Below are 22,474 nucleotides of genomic sequence, written 5' to 3' on the forward strand. Positions count from 1 at the left end.
TTTAATATACTGTATTAGTTAGACGAATATTGATTTAAATATGTGTCCCGATGTTTTACTTACAGGACAGTGAAAGCAAATGCAGATTTCAGTTCTGTTGAGATAGGGTCATCCTTAGAAACTAAAAGTGTCAGAAGAAATGCCTCAGATAGTGTTCAAAAAAAAAAAACAAGAGCTGAACAAAAGGAATACAGACGAACTCTGTTTTATCTCAAGTCATTATTTCTTATATGTACTATGGTGACAGCTTTACTGCAGAATTATAACTGTACAATTGTTACATAACATTGTTAGCTTATAAGGGCCCGTGATTGGGCCACCTCATAGCACTAAATACAAATAGTACAGCATTTATCCAGTGCAAAGTAATGTCTCTTGAGATTATGAGGATAAATGAGATAATATGTTTGAATTAGCTTTGAGCATATACATGTATTTTAGTCTCATATTATCTCTGAGATAGAAGGATGGGTGAGCAGGGAGAGGTTATGGAGAGAGGTAATTTTTATCTCAATTATACATTACCAAATTGAAGCAAAATCACAAAATGAATTCATAACAGAGCTTGAATTAGAAAAAAAAACTTGTATCTTAAACCTCTCTGCAGTTCTTCAAGTAGAACACGATGTCTTAAGTAATTTTGACAAATTTACCTCCTATTCTAAAACTTAAATAGCATCATCATTGAAAGGAGCAAGAATACATGGGTCCTGTTGATGAGTCTGACTTTAAGAAGACCTGGTATACAAAACCCTACATTATAAATACAATTTATAGATTTGGTAAAGTAATTTCACTTTACCGTTCACAATTATTCTTTGCATTATGGACTTCCATTGAATAATGGAAAAAGTACATTTACTTAGCATTTCAAAAACACAATAAATTATATCTTATAGGTTTATTTTAAATGCAGTTTTACTCATAACCCTTTCAGTCCAGTTGAAAGTGATTTTTCCTCTTCTGTTCCTTAATTCCTTGTTTACCACGAACTTAAAACATTTAAATTGTCTACTATTGTGGTTATTTGTGTGTAAAATTTCTTATTCTGTTGAATTGTCATATCCCATGTTTCCTTGTATACATTAAGTGCTTAATAAATATTTATTAAATAAACGAAGTTTCACCTATACTTGATCATTCAGTAATAATCAAGGCAAAAGGAGGGAGAAGTAAGACTCTCTCCCAGGGGACTTATGGGGGAAACATTTTCATTCTATATTTCCCCATCTCCCACTCACCAGCAAGAATTGCTTCTTAGTGAGCCTCCATCTGCTGGAAGTGTATCATATTCCAAGTGTGTCTATGTGGTGTGTGTGAGAGAGAAAGGGAGATAGGGAATGAGAGAGGGAGAGATGAGTGGAGGGAGCAGCATAAAACCATGAGCAGGGGAAAAAGCAAAAGAATTACAGCGTAGAACAGAATTATCTGCTTGCATTTTGGCGTTTCTAGTAGAGAAATATAGAAGAGAGTGCATTAGGCACACAAGAAGCAAACAAAAAACAGATTTTATCATCAGAAATAGCTACCCTGATAGAATGATAACATAATTAAAGTAAAGCTTTTAGTAGTGAAGCCCTTCTCTATATTCTTGCTTACGAATGAGACATACACACTTGAAGTTTTTTGCAGACATCAACAGAAAAATCTAAAACCAGGATCAGTGGTAATTGACAGTCTGTTTGGTAAGAAATTCAGATTGTGTATATGAATGTTTGTATGTATGTATAACAATGACTCTGTTTCACATTTATAAAATTCCATAAATCTCGTTGTTTGTTGCTACTGCATAACAGTGGTGGATAACAAAGACTTAGCTCTGATAAGGGGTTTTCTTACATAAGGTTCCTTTCCATCAGAATAAGTCCCTATCCATCTCAGAGTTGTTGCTTTCTTTACCTATTATATATCTGCTTTTTTTCCCCTAGATATTTATTCTGATGAGCCTAATCTTGTGTTAGAACATAAACTTTTTCTGTTTCTTGCTATCTCTCTCTTTTTTTCTGAATATTTTATGAACAAGATCCTTTGAATTTTGCAGACTTTTTAATATATTTTGGTTAAAAAAAAAATGGGCTATAGCTCTGAGTCTTTTCAGTGTTTTGTCTAACTATTATCATTCCAAACAGCCATTCATTTTCTCTTATCACTCTCTGCCTTAGAGTCTTCCATTGGTTACGCATATATGTAGACCTTTTTCATTCCAGAACCAAACATAATAGACTTTTTCCCCTTTCTCTGTGTTATCTTTGACATTACAGAAAGATTTAATATATTCTGTCACCAGCTTACTTGGAGACACATTAAGACTCTTGAATTACGCTTCATTTCATAAATTATCCTTTTTTCCTTAGACTTCAGTTCTTGTAACATTGGGTTCTAATTAAACTCTTTTCTCAAGAAATACAGATGTATTTTTTAATGTAAATGTGAGTCTTCTTTTCAGCAAAAAAATCTGCAGTTTGAAAACTAAAGATCAGATGTTTTAATTATTATATTCCTTTACTCTCTTTTTTCCTTAAAAAAAAAATGAGAACTAATATAATATGGAAAACTGGTTGTGAGGTATGTGGGATATCTGTACTAACTTTGCACTAATTCTGTACATCTCAAAGCAGTTCTAAAAGAAAATGTTTATTGAAAAATATATGAAGGACATTTTCATTCATATGAATTTCAAAAATATTCAGGGTTTTTTATTTCTTACAAATCATGAAAAATCTAACAAATGTCAATACTTTTTGCTCTCTTAACTATTGAATTAATAATAAAGCTTTGAATCAGCTTGAGAACATTATTTACTCCCAGATCCTTATGTAATATTGTAAGAAAGTAAATGATGAATTGGTCTCCGGACATCAGACCCCCTCTGTTCCTCTCAAATCTTCTGTGGCTGAAGTGGGGATCTTTATAGCCTGAGGAGTCTGCCTATGAGTTCAGTCTCAAGCAAAGAGAATCAGCAACTCTAGAACTTGATTGAGGAAACAGCACTGATCACGTCTTGCTGAATTTTATCTGGGCTTTCTTGAATTCTTAAGGGCTCTAACTCTTTATAAGACTCTTGATGATACAGGTTCTTCTTTGATCTGAAAGGACTAGCCTGCAGTGGCACATCTGAATATGAAATATAATTCTGAAAGTAATTGTGTGTTGCATTTTCCCTTCTCAGCTTTTCTTTTCCCCCTGAATCATTTTATAGCTTAATCATCCTAGCTTTTGTTTCTAGGGCTTTACTTAACACGACAGCTATCATGATGACATGACAAGATGATGTCCCTAGAAAATAGTTGTAGATTTGTGGCTTGGCAACTGCTTTATTAAAGGCAGTTAAATTGTTTATAAATTGAGAACTGATTACCTTGCTTATTGCTATGTGGAAGAAAAGATGCTCTTCCTGAAAGTACCTGTTTTTTCTCTCCCGGACCTGCAGACAGAACAGCTTGAAAATTTTCTCAGGCTAAGGAGTCCTTGTCAAAACAGATTTTTGTTTGAAGAACTAAGCCGCCTAGGGTATTTACAAATAGCCCAAATGAAATACAATGGGGCTGAAACCTTAGAATGGGAAAAAAGAATTTTTCATATTTGCTTAACCCCACTGGACCCCACTGGACCCATTGTTAGATATTACAAATAATATTAAAATGTTTTAACCACTTGCTAGTCATCTTGTATCAAAGTTTGTAAATAAGAAAAAATGGATAGCCTGATTAAAAATTAACATAACACTTTCTCAATATATCTGATATAAAGCATGTTCTGCATTTTATTTTGAAAATTACCAGTAGCATCAGTTTTGTTTCCTTAAAGTCCTATGACTGATATTTTTTAACTGTTGAACTCAGATATCCTTTTACAGTATTCAGTGGCTTTACTTCCATAATGAAAAAGTCCGTTTTGTTGGTGACATCTCAAAAGCTGGAATAGGTAGAATTATTAGGTAAATTATAGTTTTTCCTTTAAGATAATTTGAGTTTCATCTGTGAAGGTAATAAGCTCGGAATGCTGAAGTGCAGCTGGAGTAAACGAACTATTTTGCTCCTTTTATAAAGATTTCAATGTGTGCAACTTTGAATTCAAAGAGGATCATACTTGCATGTTCTGAGTGATAGAGAAGTGAAAGAGTATTTTTTTTTAAATGTAGCTGCTTAATTTCACATTTGTTGGTGATGTTTCTGAAGTAACTGGTCTTTTTCCCTGCCATCTCCCAAAGTAAGCACATAAAGTTTTCAGTGGATTCTTTGAAATTTAATCTTAAAAACTAACTTCCTTGCTTAATAAGATAATACTGGACTGGTCCTGGCTTGTTATATTGATTTTTTACATTTGCCACCTATAAAGAGACGGTAACCTCTCCATACAGTTTATTGTCACCTTTGTTTCTCTTCCTTACTGACAGAATCCCAAGGACTGCAGCAAAGCCAAGAAGCTGGTGTGTAACATCAACAAAGGCTGTGGCTATGGCTGTCAACTCCATCATGTGGTCTACTGCTTCATGATTGCATATGGCACCCAGCGAACACTCATCTTGGAATCTCACAATTGGCGCTATGCTACTGGAGGATGGGAAACTGTGTTTAGACCTGTAAGTGAGACCTGCACAGACAGATCTGGTGTCTCCACTGGACACTGGTCAGGTAAGAAGCTTGTGCAACTTGTCATCTCTCTGGGTTGAACTACTATATAACCAAGTTACTGGATTTCTACTTAGAACCTTATGGATCATAGTATTTTTCCCTGTATTGTGAATACTATACATTATCCAGATAAAATCTGGAATAGTAATATTTTATTCACAAAGTGTTTCATGATAAATGTCTTATTTTTTGACCGCACCACACAGCATGCAGGAATCTTAGTTCCCCAACCAGGAATTGAACCTGTGCCCTCTGCCATGGAAGTGCAGCGTTCTAATCACTGGACTACCAGGGGATTCCCTCATGATCAGTTTCATTTCTAATGTTCATTTTTATGTGGATCTAGCAAGATCACTAAGTTTTTTCAAGGAACATAATTTATTCTTTCAATGATGATGATGTACCTTCTCTTTTTGGGGTGCTTTCACATTATTGTACTCATTTGATCCTCATAATTATAACATAGATTGCTGGTTCTCAGACTTCAGCATGTGTGAGAATTATCTGGAAAGCTGATTAAAATACTTTCTGATTCAGTAAGCCTGAGACAGGGCCTGAAATTTGTATTTCTGACAAAGTTTCCAGGTTCAGGGACCACACTATAAGAACTACCTAGACAGTGCAGGTACCTTTGTCTCCATTTGATAGTTGAGGACAATGAAGCCTAATTTGAAGCCTAATTTGTTTATGTGATTTTAATTTTATTCAGGAAACATTTAATGAGGAATAATGTGTTTAAGGTAGAATGCTAGGCATGAGAAGAGATACAAAGATGAGCAAGAAATTTCTCTCCAAGGACTTGGTGATAGAAGGGATAGAGTATAGAGTTTCTTACCACTAGTCTTTTATTTTTTCTACAATGATGATCTTTAAATAAGGTCCAAAGTTGGGCTGCCTTTGTTAAAATCTTTGCTGTATCTTTTTGTAATCTTGGGCAAGTAAACTTAACCTAGGCCTTCATTTTCTCATTTGTAAAATGAAGAGTAGCAATTTACTTACCTCTTTGAGTTGTTGATAGGATTAAATGCACTAATATGTATAATGCACTTAGCACAGTACCTGACATATGAGCGCAAGTAATTGTTAGATGTCTTTAATAGCCTGTATTCATTGAGTGCCGACAGCGTGACATATACGGAACTAAGTGATTAGGTGAAATGCGTAGTAAGTCAGTATGCTGTCTCTGCACTCACATCTTATAAGAAGTTCGGTATTTTCCAAAATGCTGAGGCATTTCAGTTAATATAGTTTCTTATGGAGCTGAGCACCTTTTTCCACACGTTAAAACACTAGATGTGAAATGAGGAGCTATGTTATTGGCAAAGTGAGAACTTTAGTTCCTTTGTTTCTTTTTGCCTCCTTTGGGAAATACAGGTAATACTTCACAGAAAAGTCAAGAAAGTTAATTGGGTAATTTCTTCTATAAAATGCTTTAAGTTGCTCTATAAAATGTCCTTTATGGATTTAAAGTATCATCTTGTGATATGAATTTTGTCTTCTTTAGGAGCCTTATTCTGTATATCAGCATTTGTTTTTTCTTTGTAGCTCACTTCAAATTTTAAAGTGAACCTCTTAATCTAAAACTTAGCTGAGCTCTAGTTTTGAGGTTTCCTCTTCCATTGATCCGGCTTCTCAGGTCGCTCAGTGGTAAAGAATCTGCCTGCCAGTGCAGGAGACACAGGAGACGTTCAGTCCCCTGGAGGAGGAGATGGCAACCCACTCCAGTATTCTTGCCTGGAAAATCCCATGACAGAGGAGCCTGGCGGGCTTCAGTCCATGGAGTCACAGAGTCGGACATGACTGAGCGACTGAACACACACGCACTTCCTTTGATCTGGTCTGCGGTTTATAGCTGGTACAAACAGATTAGGTGTGAAGGTTAGGGAGATACAGGAAAAGCAATTCTTATCAGTCTCACTGTGGCTAACTTTTTCATTTTGTGTACTTAGTTCAGTTTCAAGCTTCTTTGATTGTGGAAGCATATAGCCTGCAAAGAATAAGTTTCACTGTTTCAAAGGAGAGGTAACTTTATGAGTAGCAGTCAGTTAATAAAAGAAGTGAAAAGTTAGCCTCACTAGACTTACCAATTTAGTATATAGGTTGGCCATGCCAGTATGCTACAAGTAGTTATTTGGTTTGTTTGATTGTAATCCAGATTCCTTATATATTTTGTAGTATGTAGTGGCAACTATAGAACATGAAGGTTAAAAATATAAAATATGGAGAAGGGAATGGCAACCCACTCCAGCATTATTGCCTGGAGAATTCCATGGACAGAGGAGCCTGGTGGTCTACAGTCCATGGGGTCACAAAGAATTGGACACAACTGAGTGAGTGAGACTTTCACTTTACTTTGAACAATACCTGTTATAGTAGACATGATATTATTCGAAAAGAGTCGATTATATTTTTATGCATCTAAAAAACAACAGAAAGTATAATTACTTTTGCACAAAAAATATAATATTCTCAGGAATAATGATTAACAAAAGCTAAGGACGACTGTTACTCTGGAAATTATGAAGTGCTATAGACAGCCAATAAGGATGAGCAAAATAAATGGAAGAAAATATATATATATAAAATAGACAACTAATGAGAACCGACTGTATAGCATATGAAAATCTACTTAATGCTCTCTGGTGATGTAAATGGGAAGGAAATCCCAAAAGGGGGGTTCTATGTCCACATACGGCTGATTCACTTTCCTATACAGCAGAAAATAACATTGTAAAGCAACTATACGCCATTAAAGTATTTTTATGAAAAGACTTGAATTTGAAACATTCAGAATTTCTTCATGTTACAGTTAAACAGACTCTCAAAATCATCCCTACTTTTTTATGTGGACTCTGAGACCTGGTAGATACTAAGTGGCTTATTCACAATCACACAGCTTATAAATGACAGAATTCTGGTTAATACACTCACTCTACCTACCTCAAGTCTAAGTCCTTCCTAGTATGCTATTGTCAAATGCCTTACCTAGCAGAATAATGATTAGAAGTGTAGAACGGTCTTTAATGTCTGGGAACCAAATAATATGATGAATTTAATAACTCTATTCTCTTTCCTTCCTCTATCCTGTAACTTTTCCTGAATCTTTCATATAATTTTAGGTACTGAAGAGTTACCAATAGTGTTTTCTTCTTAGTCATTTGCTGTCCCTGATTAAAGAAATCATTTTATCATGGTATCATAGAATTATAATTTTAATTAAATATATCTTTGCTTTTTCAGTACAGATACTGTATAAAATCATACATCTTTCTTCATGCTAATGAATTAACCTATGCCTGTTGAACACCTTTAATTAAGCTAGTAGTTATTTTCAATGTTCTTTCAGAATTCATTATAAGTAAAATAATTTAGATGCTAATCTTATATCCAAAAGAAGAGGTTTAGTTTAGAACTTGGAATACTTTAATTTTTATGAAAAGTATGATTGCCACGCACTTCTATGTCTGTTTATATACACTATCTATATATGTACCTTTTGGAGAAACCTGTTTCTACAATTAGAGAAATCAGAATGATTTAATAAGCTCTTTGACATTAGTCCTTCAGTTAACCATAAGTCAACTAAATCTTTTACTGTTCTGACTTGTACAAAGATTTTTAGGATATTATGACACGACTGCCGTGAAATTATTACTGTCTGTGCTCACTTGACACGATGTGCCTGCAGGTGGAATTTAGTGATTTCTGTGCAAATCTGTCACCAGTATAGGAATTCGTATGCACATTTGATCATTTGAATAGCCAAAGCGTAGCTTGTTGTAAGTTGAATTCTTTATCCTTTGTAGTCAAATGCTGCCGTTTAGTTGCCACATTGTTTCTGACTCTTTGTGACCCCATGGACTATAGCCTGCCAAGCTCCTCTGTCCATGGGATTTCCCAGGCAAAATACTGGAGTGGGTTGCCATTTCCTTCTCCAAAAATTTGGTTTAGTGAAGCAAAATATAAAAATTATGCTTCCAATTGAAAATAATAATCTTTCCTTGTTACCTACAGCTATCATGTCGGTTCTAAAGTTGTTGATCAAATGGTCAGTTATTTTTCTGTATCCCAAAATGTTTCCTAAACCTGAACAAACTACATGTAGTAGGCTTGATTCTTCCAAATAGATTCCTTATGATAATTTAGAATGGGAATCTTGACATTTAATAGTTTGAAATATCTTTCAACAGTAATTGATTTGTTAAATTTTGTTGACCGTTTTAGGTTATGTATGATTACCGGTTTCCAAGATACTTTCTAGTTGCTGTTTACTCTTGAATACATTGATTTAGCAGTAGGGAACTTAAGCCGTTTAAACTCAGTCCTCCATTATTTTTTTCCCTTCATATTCAAATTCGCAATTAAACCATTTGGGTGTTTTGCCTTTCCTTCTCTTGTCTTTCATTGTGATAAACTGAACTGAATTACTTAGTTTGATAAATCTAATTGAAAAACTTTCTTTTAAATGAAAATAATGACTAGTAAGAAACCATCCTTATAAATATGAAAAAATTTAATGCCCTAGAGGTATCTGATTTAAGTGTATGTTTAGATAGATTGCTGCTTGCTTGAAAAAGTTGACTTAAAGCTCAACATTCAGAAAACTAAGATTATGGCATCCAGTCCCATCGCTTCATGGCAAATAGATGGAAAAACAGTGGAAACAGTGGCTGACTTTATTTTGGGGGCTCCAAAATCACTGCAGATGGTGACTGCAACCATGAAATTAAAAGACGCTTATTCCTTGGAAGGAAACTTAAGAGCAAGCTAGACAGTGTGTTAAAAAGCAGAGACGTTACTTTGCCAACAAAGGTCCGTCTAGTCAAGGCTATTGGTCATGTATGGATGTGAGAGTTGGACTATAAAAAAAAGCTGAGCGCCGAAGAATTGATGCTTTTGAACTGTGGTGTTGGAGAAGACTCTTGAGAGTTCCTTGGACTGCAAGGACATCCAACCAATCCATCCTAAAGGAGATCAGTCCTGAGTGTTCATTGGAAGGACTGATATTGAAGCTGAAATTCCAATACTTTGGCAACCTGATGTGAAGAGCTGGGTCATTTGAAAAGATCCTGATGCTGGGAAAGATGGAGGGCAAGAGGAGAAGGGAACAACAAAGGATGAGATGGTTGGATAGCATCATCGACTCAATGGACATGGGTTTGGGTGAACTCTGGGAGTTGGTGATGGACAGGATAACCTGGCGTGCTGTGGTCCATGGGGTCGTAAAGAGTCAGACACGACTGAGCGACTGAACTCAACTGAACTGCTTGCTATATTTAATTACCTAAATTGGATTGTTACCTTCTCTCCATGCCTTATTTCAGAAAAGATTTGGTCAAAAGATTTAATTTTTTTTTATTTTTTTATTTTTTTTTTTGGTCAAAAGATTTTATTTGGCATCCTTCATGGAGGTAATCTTAAACTAAAAGTAATTTAATAAAAGCACTTGCTTTGTGCTAGGCACCATGCTGGACTACTTACTATCTGGTCAGCCTGGGGGAAAGGCAGACAACTAGAAAGAACAATTAAAATTTATTGTGACATGGGTAAGTCCATAGTACTCAAAAGTACATATCTTATCGTGTATTTGGGGTTCTTCTGCCTAAGGCCCCTCACCTTGTGCTCAGTCATGTCTGACTCTTTGTGGTCCCACGGACTGTAGCCCATCAGGCTCCTCTGTCCCTGGGATTTTCCAGGCAAGAACACTGGAGTGGATTGCCATATCCTGCTCCAGGGTATCTTGCTAACCCAGGGATTAACCAGCGTCTCTTGGGTTTCCTGCCTTAGCAGGTAGATTCTTTTACTGCTGGGCCACCTGGGAAGCCTAACACACCTACATAATGCTGTGTTTCCTGCATTGTATTTAAAACTTGCATAATTGTCGTCTGTAGGACAACAAATTTGCATTACCATTTTATGTAGAGACAATAGGAAGGTAATTTAGTTTTCTACCTTGGTTGAGCAGTTTTTTCCAATTATATTAGAGATGTAATTGACATATAACATTTTATTAGTTTAAGATATACAACATAAGTTTAGTAAAAATCCATCTTCTCACATGGCTACAAATGTTTTTTCTTGTAATGAGAACTTTTAAGATTTACTCACCTTCAACTCTACAATACAGTATTGTTAACTATAGTCACCATGCTGTATGTTCAGTTCAGTTCAGTTCAGTCGCTCAGTCGTGTCCGACTCTTTGCGACTCCATGAACTGCAGCACGCCAGACCACCCTGTCCATCACCAACTCCCGGAGTTCACCCAAACCCATGTCTATTGAGTCGGTGATGCCATCCAACCATCTCATCCTCTGTTGTCCCCTTCTCCTCTTGCCCTTCATCTTTCCCAGCATCAGGGTCTTTTCAAATGACCCAGCTCTTCACATCAGATGGCCAAAGTATTGGAGTTTCAGCTTCAAAATCAGTCCTACCAAGGAATACCCAGGACTGATCTTTAGGATGGATTGGTTGGATGTCCTTGCAGTCCAAGGGACTCTCAAGAGTCTTCTCCAACACCACTGTTCAAAAGCATCAATTCTTTGGCGCTCAGCTTTCTTTATAGTCCAACTCTCACATCCATACATGACCACTGGAAAAACCATAGCCTTGACTAGGCAGACCTTTGTTGGCAAAGTAATGTCTCTGCTTTTTAACATGCTGTCTAGGTTGGTCATAACTTTCCTTCCAAGGAGTAAGTGTCTTTTAATTTCATGGCTGCAGTCACCATCTGCAGTGATTTTGGAGCCCAGAAAAATAAAGTCAGCACATCCTCAGAATTTATATATCCTTTTTTTTTTTTTTTAAGTTTATACTTTTGACCACCATCACCCCTTTCCCCAAACTTTCCCTGCCTTCACTTCTCTTTACCTCTGGCAACCACCAATCCATTCTCTTTTCCAATGAGTTTGTTTTTTTTTAGATTCCACATACAAGGAAGATCATACAGTGTGTGTGTTTCTCTGACTGACTTATTTCACTTAGCATAATATCCTTAAGGCCTGTCCATGTTGTTGTAAATGACAAGGTTTCTTTCTTTCTCATGATATGGCATTGTGTGTATATAAAAATGTGTGTGTGTGTATATATACATATACATGTGTGTATGTATATGTATTATTTTCTTTATCCATTCATTCACCAATGGACATTTGAGTTGTTTCCATGGCTGAGTTATCATAAATAATGCTGCAGTGAACATGAGGGTGCAGATATCTCTTCAAGATAGTGATTTCATTTCCTTTGTATATATACCCAGAGATGAGATTGCTGGATCGTATGTTATTCTGTCATTAAACTCTTTAAGCAAATACCTCACTAAGGTTAAAATGAAAATCTTTAGCAAGCTGAGGCAAATTACTTTAACTTCTTCCTGTGAAACTAATATTTGTGACATTTACAAAGTTACTCAGATGTCTGTTGAAGTCATCCAAATAATCTTAACAAGTTTGTATCCTTAACAATGACTGATCTCAGATGGATTGATTGATAAACTAATAATATGGTTGATAATCTATAGACATAACCTGTTAGGATAGACTATGGACCTGCTTCTACATAGTATTTTTACAGTAGTGTTTTCAACCTTTGGTGATTAATTAAATAGAATATGAAATAAGTCCATTTAATATTTTAGATCCCTTGTGCTGCAAAAATATCTTTGTTTCTCTGTTTAGGTAATATGAGGAAGAGGAGAGGATACTGGTTTATGAGTTTAACTATATCTGATCTCAGTTCTGTTGAGCCTTCTGAACTTAAGCAGTTAATTATCACTTCTGAACCTCAGATTTGCTTTAATAAAGCCCATGATATTCAATACTTATCTCCCTACCCACTTTTATGGGACTGTAGTCATAAAGGAAAGTGATTAAAAGCTATAAAAGGTATTAAAGTGATTTTCACACAGAGTTTCTTTTCATTGTCTATGTTTGGTCCCCAAGTTTTAAAACAAAAATGTTGTAGTGGAATAAATTATTAAATTATAATTTGCAAAAATAGAAAAGTTATCCTTTATTCTGAGATGAAAACTAGGCCTTTATAAGAACTTCATAGACAGTTTTCCCTTTTAAAGTTATAAAGTTACATGAAAAAATTGAAAGAGATCCAGAGAGGAGAAATAACTTCTGAGAATAACCTCTAAGCACTAGACTCGCTCTGCTTAATAAACCCACTAATTAAACATAGTAAAATTCTGGACCATTCAGTCTCTCTGCAGCTGCCTTAATATTTTTTCTATACCAGTATTCCTGAGATAGAAGGTATACTCCTACCTATAACTGCGGCTCACTATAATTAGTGATTTTAAAATTGGTTTTGTCTGTGGGAATGGGACGGTGGTACAGGGAGATGATCTGAAAGACTGAGCTAGCTATCCCTACTTCAAAACTCTAATAGGTCTCTCTGCCCTACACCCTACTGTTTTGAGAACTACTGACTTAAATACATGTCATTTGCAGGTACATAAAGACTTTCATTTCAACCTTTGCAAGACTTCTTTTGCTGTTCATGGTCCGTAAAAGAAAGAAAGATTTTTGTCTCAGGAATATAAAATACCAGTTAGAATATATGTGTATCTCAGAAGAACTCATACTACCTTTCCCTCTGATACCTTCTTATCTTCAGCTTCCCACCTGTGGAGAGAAAGGAATCTATGGTATCTTATTTATAGTTACAAAATATGAGAGTAGAGAGCTGAAGCTTTGTCCACACAACAGTTTTGCCCAGAGCACACCCACATCTTGAAAATGGCTGTTGATGTTTATTTCCATATTTGTCCTACAAATGCTTCTTATGTTGAGATATGAGTAAACATGGGGAAAGTGAGTCAGAGGTTTGCAAACTGCCAGGATAAACATGGTACATTTTTCTGGACTGCCAATTTTATTTGCTGGTATATAAGCTAAATCATTTTCAGATGATAAAACAAACAGGATATATAATGGTGTAAAATGAAAATTTTGATAAAACATCAAATTCAATTCATAGGTTTAGTCTAGCCTTCATATCCTTAGTAGTAGAAGTTTACTCTCCTTTGCTGTTGGGAGCATTTTGAGAAAAACTTTAATTAGTACCATTCTGTTGGGTTGGCCAAAAGATTTGTTCACATTTTCCCTAACATCTTGCAGAAAAACCCAAATGAACTTTTTGGCCAACCCGATATATTTGCGTTTTTTTAGCTATTTATTCTATCTTGAAGGCGATTACAGACGGCAGCAGGCCCTAGGTCTTCTGGGTTATTTACATAATGTCAACCACTTGACCAACACACAATAAATGTAATAAAAAAAACAAAACCCATCTCTTTTGTGGTGGTGGTGGTTTAGTTGTTAAGTCATGTCTGACTTTTGCGACCCCATGGACTGTAGCCTGCCAGGTCCTCTGTCATGGGATTCTCCAGGCAAGAATACTGGAGTGGGTTGCCATTCCTTCTCCAGGGGATCTTCCTGACCCAGGAATTGAACCCCTGGGTCTCCCACGTTGTAGGCATCTCTTCTGTATCCTGGTCCAGTTTGACTATTACCCTGCAAGCTGTATGAGGCACTTTTACTAAACTGTCATTTTTTTAAATGGTCTGTTGCTAAGAATGTATTTTTTTTTAGCAATATATCCTGCCCCTTTTGTACCAGGATCTGGCAGAATGAGTTCAGAGATTAAAAGAGGTATGATTTAGGAAGCAGTAATACATAATTAGCATCAGAAGTCATTGTGGAGGAGAAATAATTTCATTGAAAAAGTTTTTGAAAAATCCTCTTAAGTTTCTTTAGAACCTACCCAAGTTTGCTAGAAATAAAATCCAGGCTCTCTAAATTTCCTGTGGGAATGTCTGGGCCCTGACCTTGATACCTGTATCAGAAATTATCAGTGTTTTTGTAAGTACTCATATACCTTTTATGTTAAAAGTATGTTCTTAAATTTTGCTGTAAATTGAATTGTTATAATTAAGTTATGTTTTAAATATTCCAGTGGGACTATGTAAAGAATTCCAAAGGAAATCTTTAGATTCTTTTTTTCTAATATGAGCTGTTAGTCACCTGGTTCGTTGCTCTCGCTCTCTCTTCTTCTCCCTCATATTCTCTTTAAAATGCAATCAATTGATTACATTGTGATAAGTCTTATTTGTTTACAGTCTGTAGATCACATTCAAGTTTAGAATGATTCTATAATTAAGATAATTATTGAAATGCTAAAGAAAGCTAAATGCCTCCTAGCCCTTTTGGCAAGTTTTATGTGCCAGAGCTCTGGGTATGATAGAAATCTAGAATTTCTTTATCTCTGTTTCATTGGTTTTTATAGATTATGGACTAATTCCATGGAGTCAGAAATAGTAATAGGCCATCGTCTTTAGAGGAATTATATATTTGTGAGTCACCTTCAAAAGAAGGGAAGTGCATTAGTCATCATGTAAAAATTTGAGTGTTTCTAGATGCTAAAGGGAATAAGATCCAGTCTCTGCCTTTTAGGAACTTGCATTGAGTGTGTTAAAACACAGAGATATGTAAATGTGACAAAGGTAGGATATGTTAAGTGTCATAAGAAAGGTTTGGAATTTTGTGGGTCATTAGAAATCAGAGAAACTTTCTGACTGAACTATTAAAGACATCACTGGGAGCGAAAGTTATGACCAACCTAGACAGCATATTAAAAAGCAGAGGCATTACTTTGCCAACAAAGGTCTGTCTAGCCAAGGCTATGGTTTTTCCAGTAGTCATGTATGGATGTGAGAGTTGGACTATAAAGAAAGCTGAGCACCAAAGAATTGATGCTTTTGGACTGTGATATTAGAGAAGACTCTTCAGAGTTCCTTGGACTGCAAGGAGATCCAGCCAGTTTATCCTAAAGGCAATCAGTCCCGAGTGTTCATTGGAAGGACTGGTATTGAAACTGAAACTCCAATACTTTGGGCACCTGATGTGAAGAGCTGACTCATTTGAAAAGACCCTGATGCTGGGAAAGATTGAGGGCAGGAGGAGAAGGGGATGACAGAGAATGAGATGTTTGGATGACATCACCGACTCAATGGACATGAGTTTGGGTAAACTCCAGGAGTTGGTGATGGACAGGGAGGCCTGGTGTGCTGCGGTTCATGGGGTTGCAAAGAGTTGGACACAACTGAGCGACTGAACTGAACAGAACTGAACTGGGAGCCTAAGCTGGGCGTTTAAGGAATGGAGAAGGGCATAGTCTATAGGAACAGATCAGTGTCTTTGACTTGGAATCCTAACTGGTTCCATGTACCTTACAGAGTCATTATGAGGATTCAAAGTGATACTGTCTTTAACAGCACTTTATAAGTTCCAAATCACCCTGTTTGTTCTTACTATCACTTTGGTTTTCTGGGAACAAAGCAGAATAGCATAATTGGGTCATGGGATTTCAGCAGGGCTTCTTTTAAGAAACTTTAACAACCAACATTAATGAAATTTACAAGTATTTGATGGCTTCTTGTGAAACTCGTTCAGAAATGTAAATGAAAAGAGAAGAGGAAAATTATGATAGAGGAGCAAGGTGAAGAAATCCACCCCCTCATTTGCTCATCCTCTCACTGAGAACCAGTTTAGCTCCACTGCAGTCCCAGCCCATTTGAACATCATTCCTCCATTCCTCTGGGTTTTATTTCATTGGCCCAATGAAATTCCAGTGTCTGGGCTGATTAGGGACTAGGAATATGCTCCTGTCAGGGAGCCCTAACCTTTTTCCCTTTAGTTTGGGGGAATGTGTTGCCTTCTTAGCTAAAGCCATCGCTGACCCCAGTCACAACCTTCCTGACAAAACTTTAGTCTTCTATTAGTTCTTTAGCTCTCCAAGCTGATAGATGATGATTTGGGGAGGGAAGAAGGGGAGGTGGAATAAAACATGCTGTCTTGGAGCTTTAATATGTAGGTGATACTCAGGGAATCAAGAATTAATTGTTTCTTTTAATATTAAGAATACTGCTTCTACTGCCGCATCTTGTCAGTCTTGATCCATGCAGTTCAGAATACCTAATAATAGGGTTGACAAAAGTAGACATTGCATTCTTCGTCCCCTGTTTTTCTAGATTATATTCAGTGCCAACCATGGAGACACCCAAATTGAGCGACTAACATACAAATTGAGATGTTAGAATATATAGAGCAGTTCATATGCAACATCCTTTGGAAATGTCTAGCCAGTAGTACCTGGATTGACTCTAGAAGGTCAGATAGTCTTTTAAGAATATGATATCTGCGTTTAAAGGGATGTGGTAGATCTGTTTCAGAGGAAAGATTGTTATCTTATGCTTGTCATGAATGACCATTTTAGAAGCACCCATTTGTATTAAATATATGCTAATAAGTGGACATTTAGTTCATTCACCTACTGTGTCTCTTGTACCTTTGTATCATGCTTCCCACACTGATGGACGTTTAAATTATTCACGTTTTTGCCATTATAAACAGATATATCTTTGAATACCTTTGTGTATGTCTCTTTGTTCATATGTGTTAGTTTCTCTAGGGCAGTGCTTTTCAAACTTGTCCACATCATACTGTATGTAGAAGATTTTTTTCCTGCCCGTATTATCACCTGGGAGATGATAACATATGGCGAAGCCACAGAGTTCTCTACGGCAAAGTGTTACAAATAAAATCTTATACTCTAAAAATGAGGCTAGGAAGCAGTCGTCTTCAGCCAAACTCAGCCCTCCACCTGTGTTGCAAATAAAGTTTCACTAGAACACAGCCACATCCATTTGTTAATATATTACATATGACCGCTTTCATCCTACAGTGGCAGAGTCGAATAGTTGCAGTAGAGAACATCTGGCTGCAAAGTGTTAAGTGTTTACTCTGTAGCTTTTTACAAAAAAAGTTTGCTGACTCCTACTTTAAGATAAAAATTACCAAATATATAGTTTCAACCATTGTAAATGTATGAATAGATTTTCTTTGGTCTTTTTCATGTACTTATTAATTTGAGATGAAATCAATTTATTGTAAACAGATCTTAAATGTATAATTCAATGAGTTTTGATAATGTAACCAACACCTCAGTCTGTTCAAGTCTTTTCTGATTCTTAAAATTGGATTATTTTTACTTTTTATTTTTAATTTATAGGAGGGGGCGTGTGTACTCTAGATACAGATTATTTACCAGAAACACAATTTACAAATATTTTCTCTCAGTGTTTATTTTCTTAATAGTATCTTTAGAAGATCAAAATTTTTAACTTTACTAAACTCCAGTTAATTGATTTTTTTTTCTGTGACTATATAAATTAGTGCTTTTTGTGTCCTAAGAAATCTTTGCCTATCTTAAGGTTGCAAAGATATTGCTTTATGTTTTCTTCCAGAAGCCTTATGCTTTTAGCTTTTATGCTTATGTCTGTGATCCCTTTCATATTGATTTTTGTGTGAAGTGTGAGGTAAGGGTTGAGGTTTTTTGTTTTCTATATGTTTATCCAGTTGTTCCAGATTCACATGTTGAAAAACTGACCTTTTAGTATCAAATCATCTTGGTGCCTTTGTCAAAAATCTATTGACAATGTATAGATCTATTTCTGCGCTCTCTCTCTTCTGTTCTGTTTATGTCTATCTTTACTCCTTGAGTTTTTATCTTCCATCAAATATTTTGCAACATATTGATTGGAAAACTGTACACGTGCCTAGAAGTGTGTTGCTAGGTCATAGTGAAGTATATTTATCTTTAAGTTATCTTCATATCCCTAATCTCTCTCTGTCTCCTAACTGTCCCCTTTGCTTTCAGAAGCTATCCCCTTTTAATCCATTCTCCACCCTGCCAGCAGAGTGATAGTTCCAAAATTAAACGTGACTTTGTTTCTTAAAAACTTCCATGGCTGTGCAGTTTCTAGAGAGATGCATATTAACTCTTTACTTAGAAAACATAAAATTAAGCTCTTTCTTCTGTACTGCCCACTTCTCAGAAATTGCCCTGGATTCCTGGTCTCACCAGCTCAACTACAAATTTATTCCTTCAAAGTTCTGTGCGCTTTTATGCTGGAAACGTGCTTATTCTTTCTAGAAACTCTTTCCTCCCATGAAATCCTATTTATCTTTTAGTATCACTTCTTTTGTGATCTTTCTCTCCAATTGACCTCATGTTCTCACTTAAGAATATAGTCTTTAAATAGCTTGTTTACTTGTCTATAGTGTGACTTTTTTGAGATTCTTGTCTGATTTATTCTGTCCCTCTTTTCCCTAATAATGCCTAGCCAATAATTGTTACTCAGTTGTTGTGGAACCTTTTTTTTTTTTTTTTTTAATTAAATCACCTGTAAGCAAAATGAGGTTGCTTCCCTCATAGCTCAGTTGGTAAAGAATATGCCTGTAATGCAGGAGACCTGGGTTTGATTCCTGGGTCAGGAAGATCCCCTGGAAAAGGAAATGGCAACCCACTCCAGTATTCTTGCCTAGAGAATTACATGGACAAAGGAGCCTGGCAGGCTACAGTCTGTAGGGTCAAAAGAGTTGGACATGACTTAGCAACTAAACTATTGCTACTAAGCAAAATGATCCTTGAAAAATTTTACTTTCCATTTCCAGTTATATCAACTAAAGGAAATATAGCCTAGTCTATATGATTCACGGGCTCTTGATGCAGAGCACATGAGATCATAAGCATAGTAGTGTTTGGAAAATGTTTTTAAAATATGATGGCCTAATTGTTGTTATACTGAAAAAATGCTAATTTAAAAAATAACAAAGTTTAAAAGTACTTTATGGACTAAAGCATTTTCCTGAATGAGATCTCAGCTATATGTGTATGTGTCTCTCTCTTTGGATATCTTTGATTCAGTAAATATTTATGGAATACTTCCTCAGTTCAGGTATTATGAGAGCAATATTACATACAGCAGTAGCTAACATTCAGTGAACCTTACGACGTAACAGTGCTTAAGAACTTTGAATCTGTTATGTTGTTTAATATCCACAATAAACCTTTATGATAGGTACCATCATTATTCACATTTTATATAGATTAATCATTTGCCACAGATAATAAGAAATCCCCAGTCTGACCTCAGAACCTGAAAATTTTACCAATCTCAGTGTAAATAATTAAGACAGAGTCCCTGTTCTCAAGAAGCTTTCAGTCTAAATAACAGATAAACACAAACATTTGCAAAATTTGTTTCATGAGACAACATGTGTTTAGTAATTTATAATGATACAAACAAGAAACCAGGATACAAACCTTCCCAAGACTGGGAGGTACAGTCAGTCCAGCCAAAATAATGAAAAAAAAAGAAAAAAATGGCATTTGAACTGGTCTTGGAAAAGCTGTAAAACAACCAGAAATCTTAGATATAGAGTTCTGCACACTTGAAGTGCTTGGAATGATGTGTTTTCTTTTTTCTTTTTTCTTTTAATGCTATATGCCTATTATATCTTACTTATAGCAGTGCCAAAGTATCAGAACTCCTGGGCATCGTTTCCCCTTCTGCCCGTGATTTGCTGAGTTATGTGGAAGAGAGCATTAAACCATCTGCTTCTCAGTTTGGTAGAATGTGACTGAAAAATCAGTCGGATAGCTAATTATGTTGTGTTTCTCAAGGGACTCCAAAACAAATTTGATAGAAGATGCTTAGATGCAGGTATTTTTTTCAGCTATAAAGGTATGAAAATGTTTGCGCTTTAGTTAAATAAAATCATACATTTTACATTCATTCACTACTGTCATTGAATAGGTAAAACTGAAAATCAATGTTTACATTCAGTTCAGAGTAATTGCAATTTTTGTGATAGGTTTTGTATTTATAGGAATTCAACATAATTTTATAACTCATTAGCAATGGTTTGTGGCAAACAATAAATAAATGTAACCATGATTTTGAAGAATATCAGCAAAAGTAATTAAGTTAATATAGAATTGCTTGTTAGGAAATGTTTTTGATTAAATTGAGGATATGACAAAGGATTGACATTGTTATTATTACTCAACCCTGTGTTATAAATAGTGCCAAGAATATAAACAATGAATGTCACCCTGAAAGATTTGTACTTTTTAAATTAAACACACATTAAAAGTATTAAACTACATCAAGAGGTGCATTTTCTGCTAATGTAATTTCGAATATGATATTAAATTATTAATCAAATGGTTGGATATGGGGGAATTTTTTCAAAGAGAAAAAAGGATAAATTGCTCCATGTCAGTTGAACAGTATTCCAGACACCAAAAGTAAAGGCAAGGGAGGCATAAAGATTCCCTAATTTTGTAGTATGTGCAGATAGGCATCCATTATATGAGTAATAAATGTTATATCTATATTTGTGACATTTTTAAAATCTGATAAGAGCTTTGAGCTCCTTCTTTTTCTGGGTCATTAATGTTAATATGTTAGTATTGAACTAATTAATGTATATATGGACAAATCACTGTTCCCTGGTCTGCTGTGGATAATTTATTTTATTTATTTATTTTTGCTGTGGATAATTTAAGTGTTTCTCTTTTGATTAAATGAAATCTGTTCTTTGAACTTTTTTTTTTTAGCCTGAAAAGAAGCATACGTTAGTGATCAATAGCAATTGTGGGTTCTATGTTCTATGTTGATATGTTTAGAATTGGTTTTATATAAAACTGTATATTCATTGGCATTTTCAGTTGTTTAACAAAAAGACTAATACATATTTTAATATAACAACTGTAATATGTCCTTAACTATTTAAACATATTTCTCTCTGTTTTTGTAGCAGAATTATCTATGTATTTGAATAAAATCAGGAATGGTCAAAGATGCATAAGAAAACTCTTACATAAATTGATGCTTTTGTCATACCATTTTTTATAGACTGCCTTGCAGTTCTGTTTCACTGAAATGAATTGCCTGGGTCTTTAGAGTATGCTGAGCAGGTTAAAGGAAAAGGAGGGAAAAGAATCATTTGGGAAAAGTTTGAATGAAATCTTTGTGTTGTGGCTAAGAAACAGCCTGAACCCTCTATCTTGTTATGTCATTCTTTAAAATAACAGGGAAATAAATGATTCCACGAGCTGTATTTTGAGAAAATTATCTGTTGTCAAGAGCAAACTAACATGTTAAAGTTATTGCTTTTTTAGTATAAAACATAATATATTGTTATTCAATTCCATGTTTAATTACTTTAATTTGTAACAGAGACCACAGGTAAGAGCTACTTACCGAAAAAGATTTTAATTTGTGGAATTTTTGAAAGGCCATTTCTTGTTCTCCTGTCCTTTCTCTTTTCTATGATTTTATTAGTGACTACCAGAAATAAGGAGAAGGTGAAAAGCTCAGGCTCTTTTTTTTCTCCCTTACTTGTTATTTTATAGTCTCTTTTGTTATTGGAATGAGAGACAACACATATTTTCAATCTCCTAAATTAATTAGAAGAGATATGAATATAGATAATATTAAATGGTAGATATGCAAAAAGTCATCTTTCCTTCACTTTGAATAGTTTTATGCCATGCTATGGTAACCTAACCCCAGGGTACAGAAATGATGGGCAGAGGCCATAGTCCACCAAGTGGATAAGACATACCTCAAGAAATAGAGAGCTTTTGTATTATTGTTGCATGATAGTGAACAGCTGTAATCTCAGTGAGCTTGGCCTTTTTGGCAGCTGGCTTTATTTAGCATTTTAAAAAATTGCACGCTCTTTGCCTCTGGTGCCTGGCATTCTTCAATTAAAATTTTAAATGTATTCTTATCATCCCCTAACACAAAGCTTATTTATGCAGCCCCAAATCTAGCCTGAGACACCTGTTCTGAGTCCATTTTTTTTTAAGTTCAATATGAAATAAATCTGTAGCTAAGTCATGTTGGAATTAAAGAAATCATACATTATTTTAATGGAATCTGATCAAGCTACTTAGATGGGCTTAAGTGAATGGCTGAGGTC

The 22,474-nt window shown here is 35.3% G+C and overlaps 1 protein-coding gene across 8 annotated transcripts in view; it reads left to right on the forward strand.

Moving 5' to 3' along the window:
* Positions 1-22,474, forward strand: part of FUT8 (fucosyltransferase 8) — a 495,007-nt gene that overhangs the window by 427,130 nt on the left and 45,403 nt on the right. For all 8 annotated transcript variants that reach the window (XM_065941788.1, XM_065941787.1, XM_065941792.1 and 5 more), the window contains one exon: positions 4,397-4,634. In XM_065941788.1, the coding sequence (XP_065797860.1) occupies positions 4,397-4,634 (238 nt within the window). The remainder of the gene's footprint in view (positions 1-4,396; positions 4,635-22,474) is intronic.

This window comes from Muntiacus reevesi, chromosome 7, assembly GCF_963930625.1.
Source record: "Muntiacus reevesi chromosome 7, mMunRee1.1, whole genome shotgun sequence".
Classification (NCBI taxonomy): domain Eukaryota; kingdom Metazoa; phylum Chordata; class Mammalia; order Artiodactyla; family Cervidae; genus Muntiacus; species Muntiacus reevesi.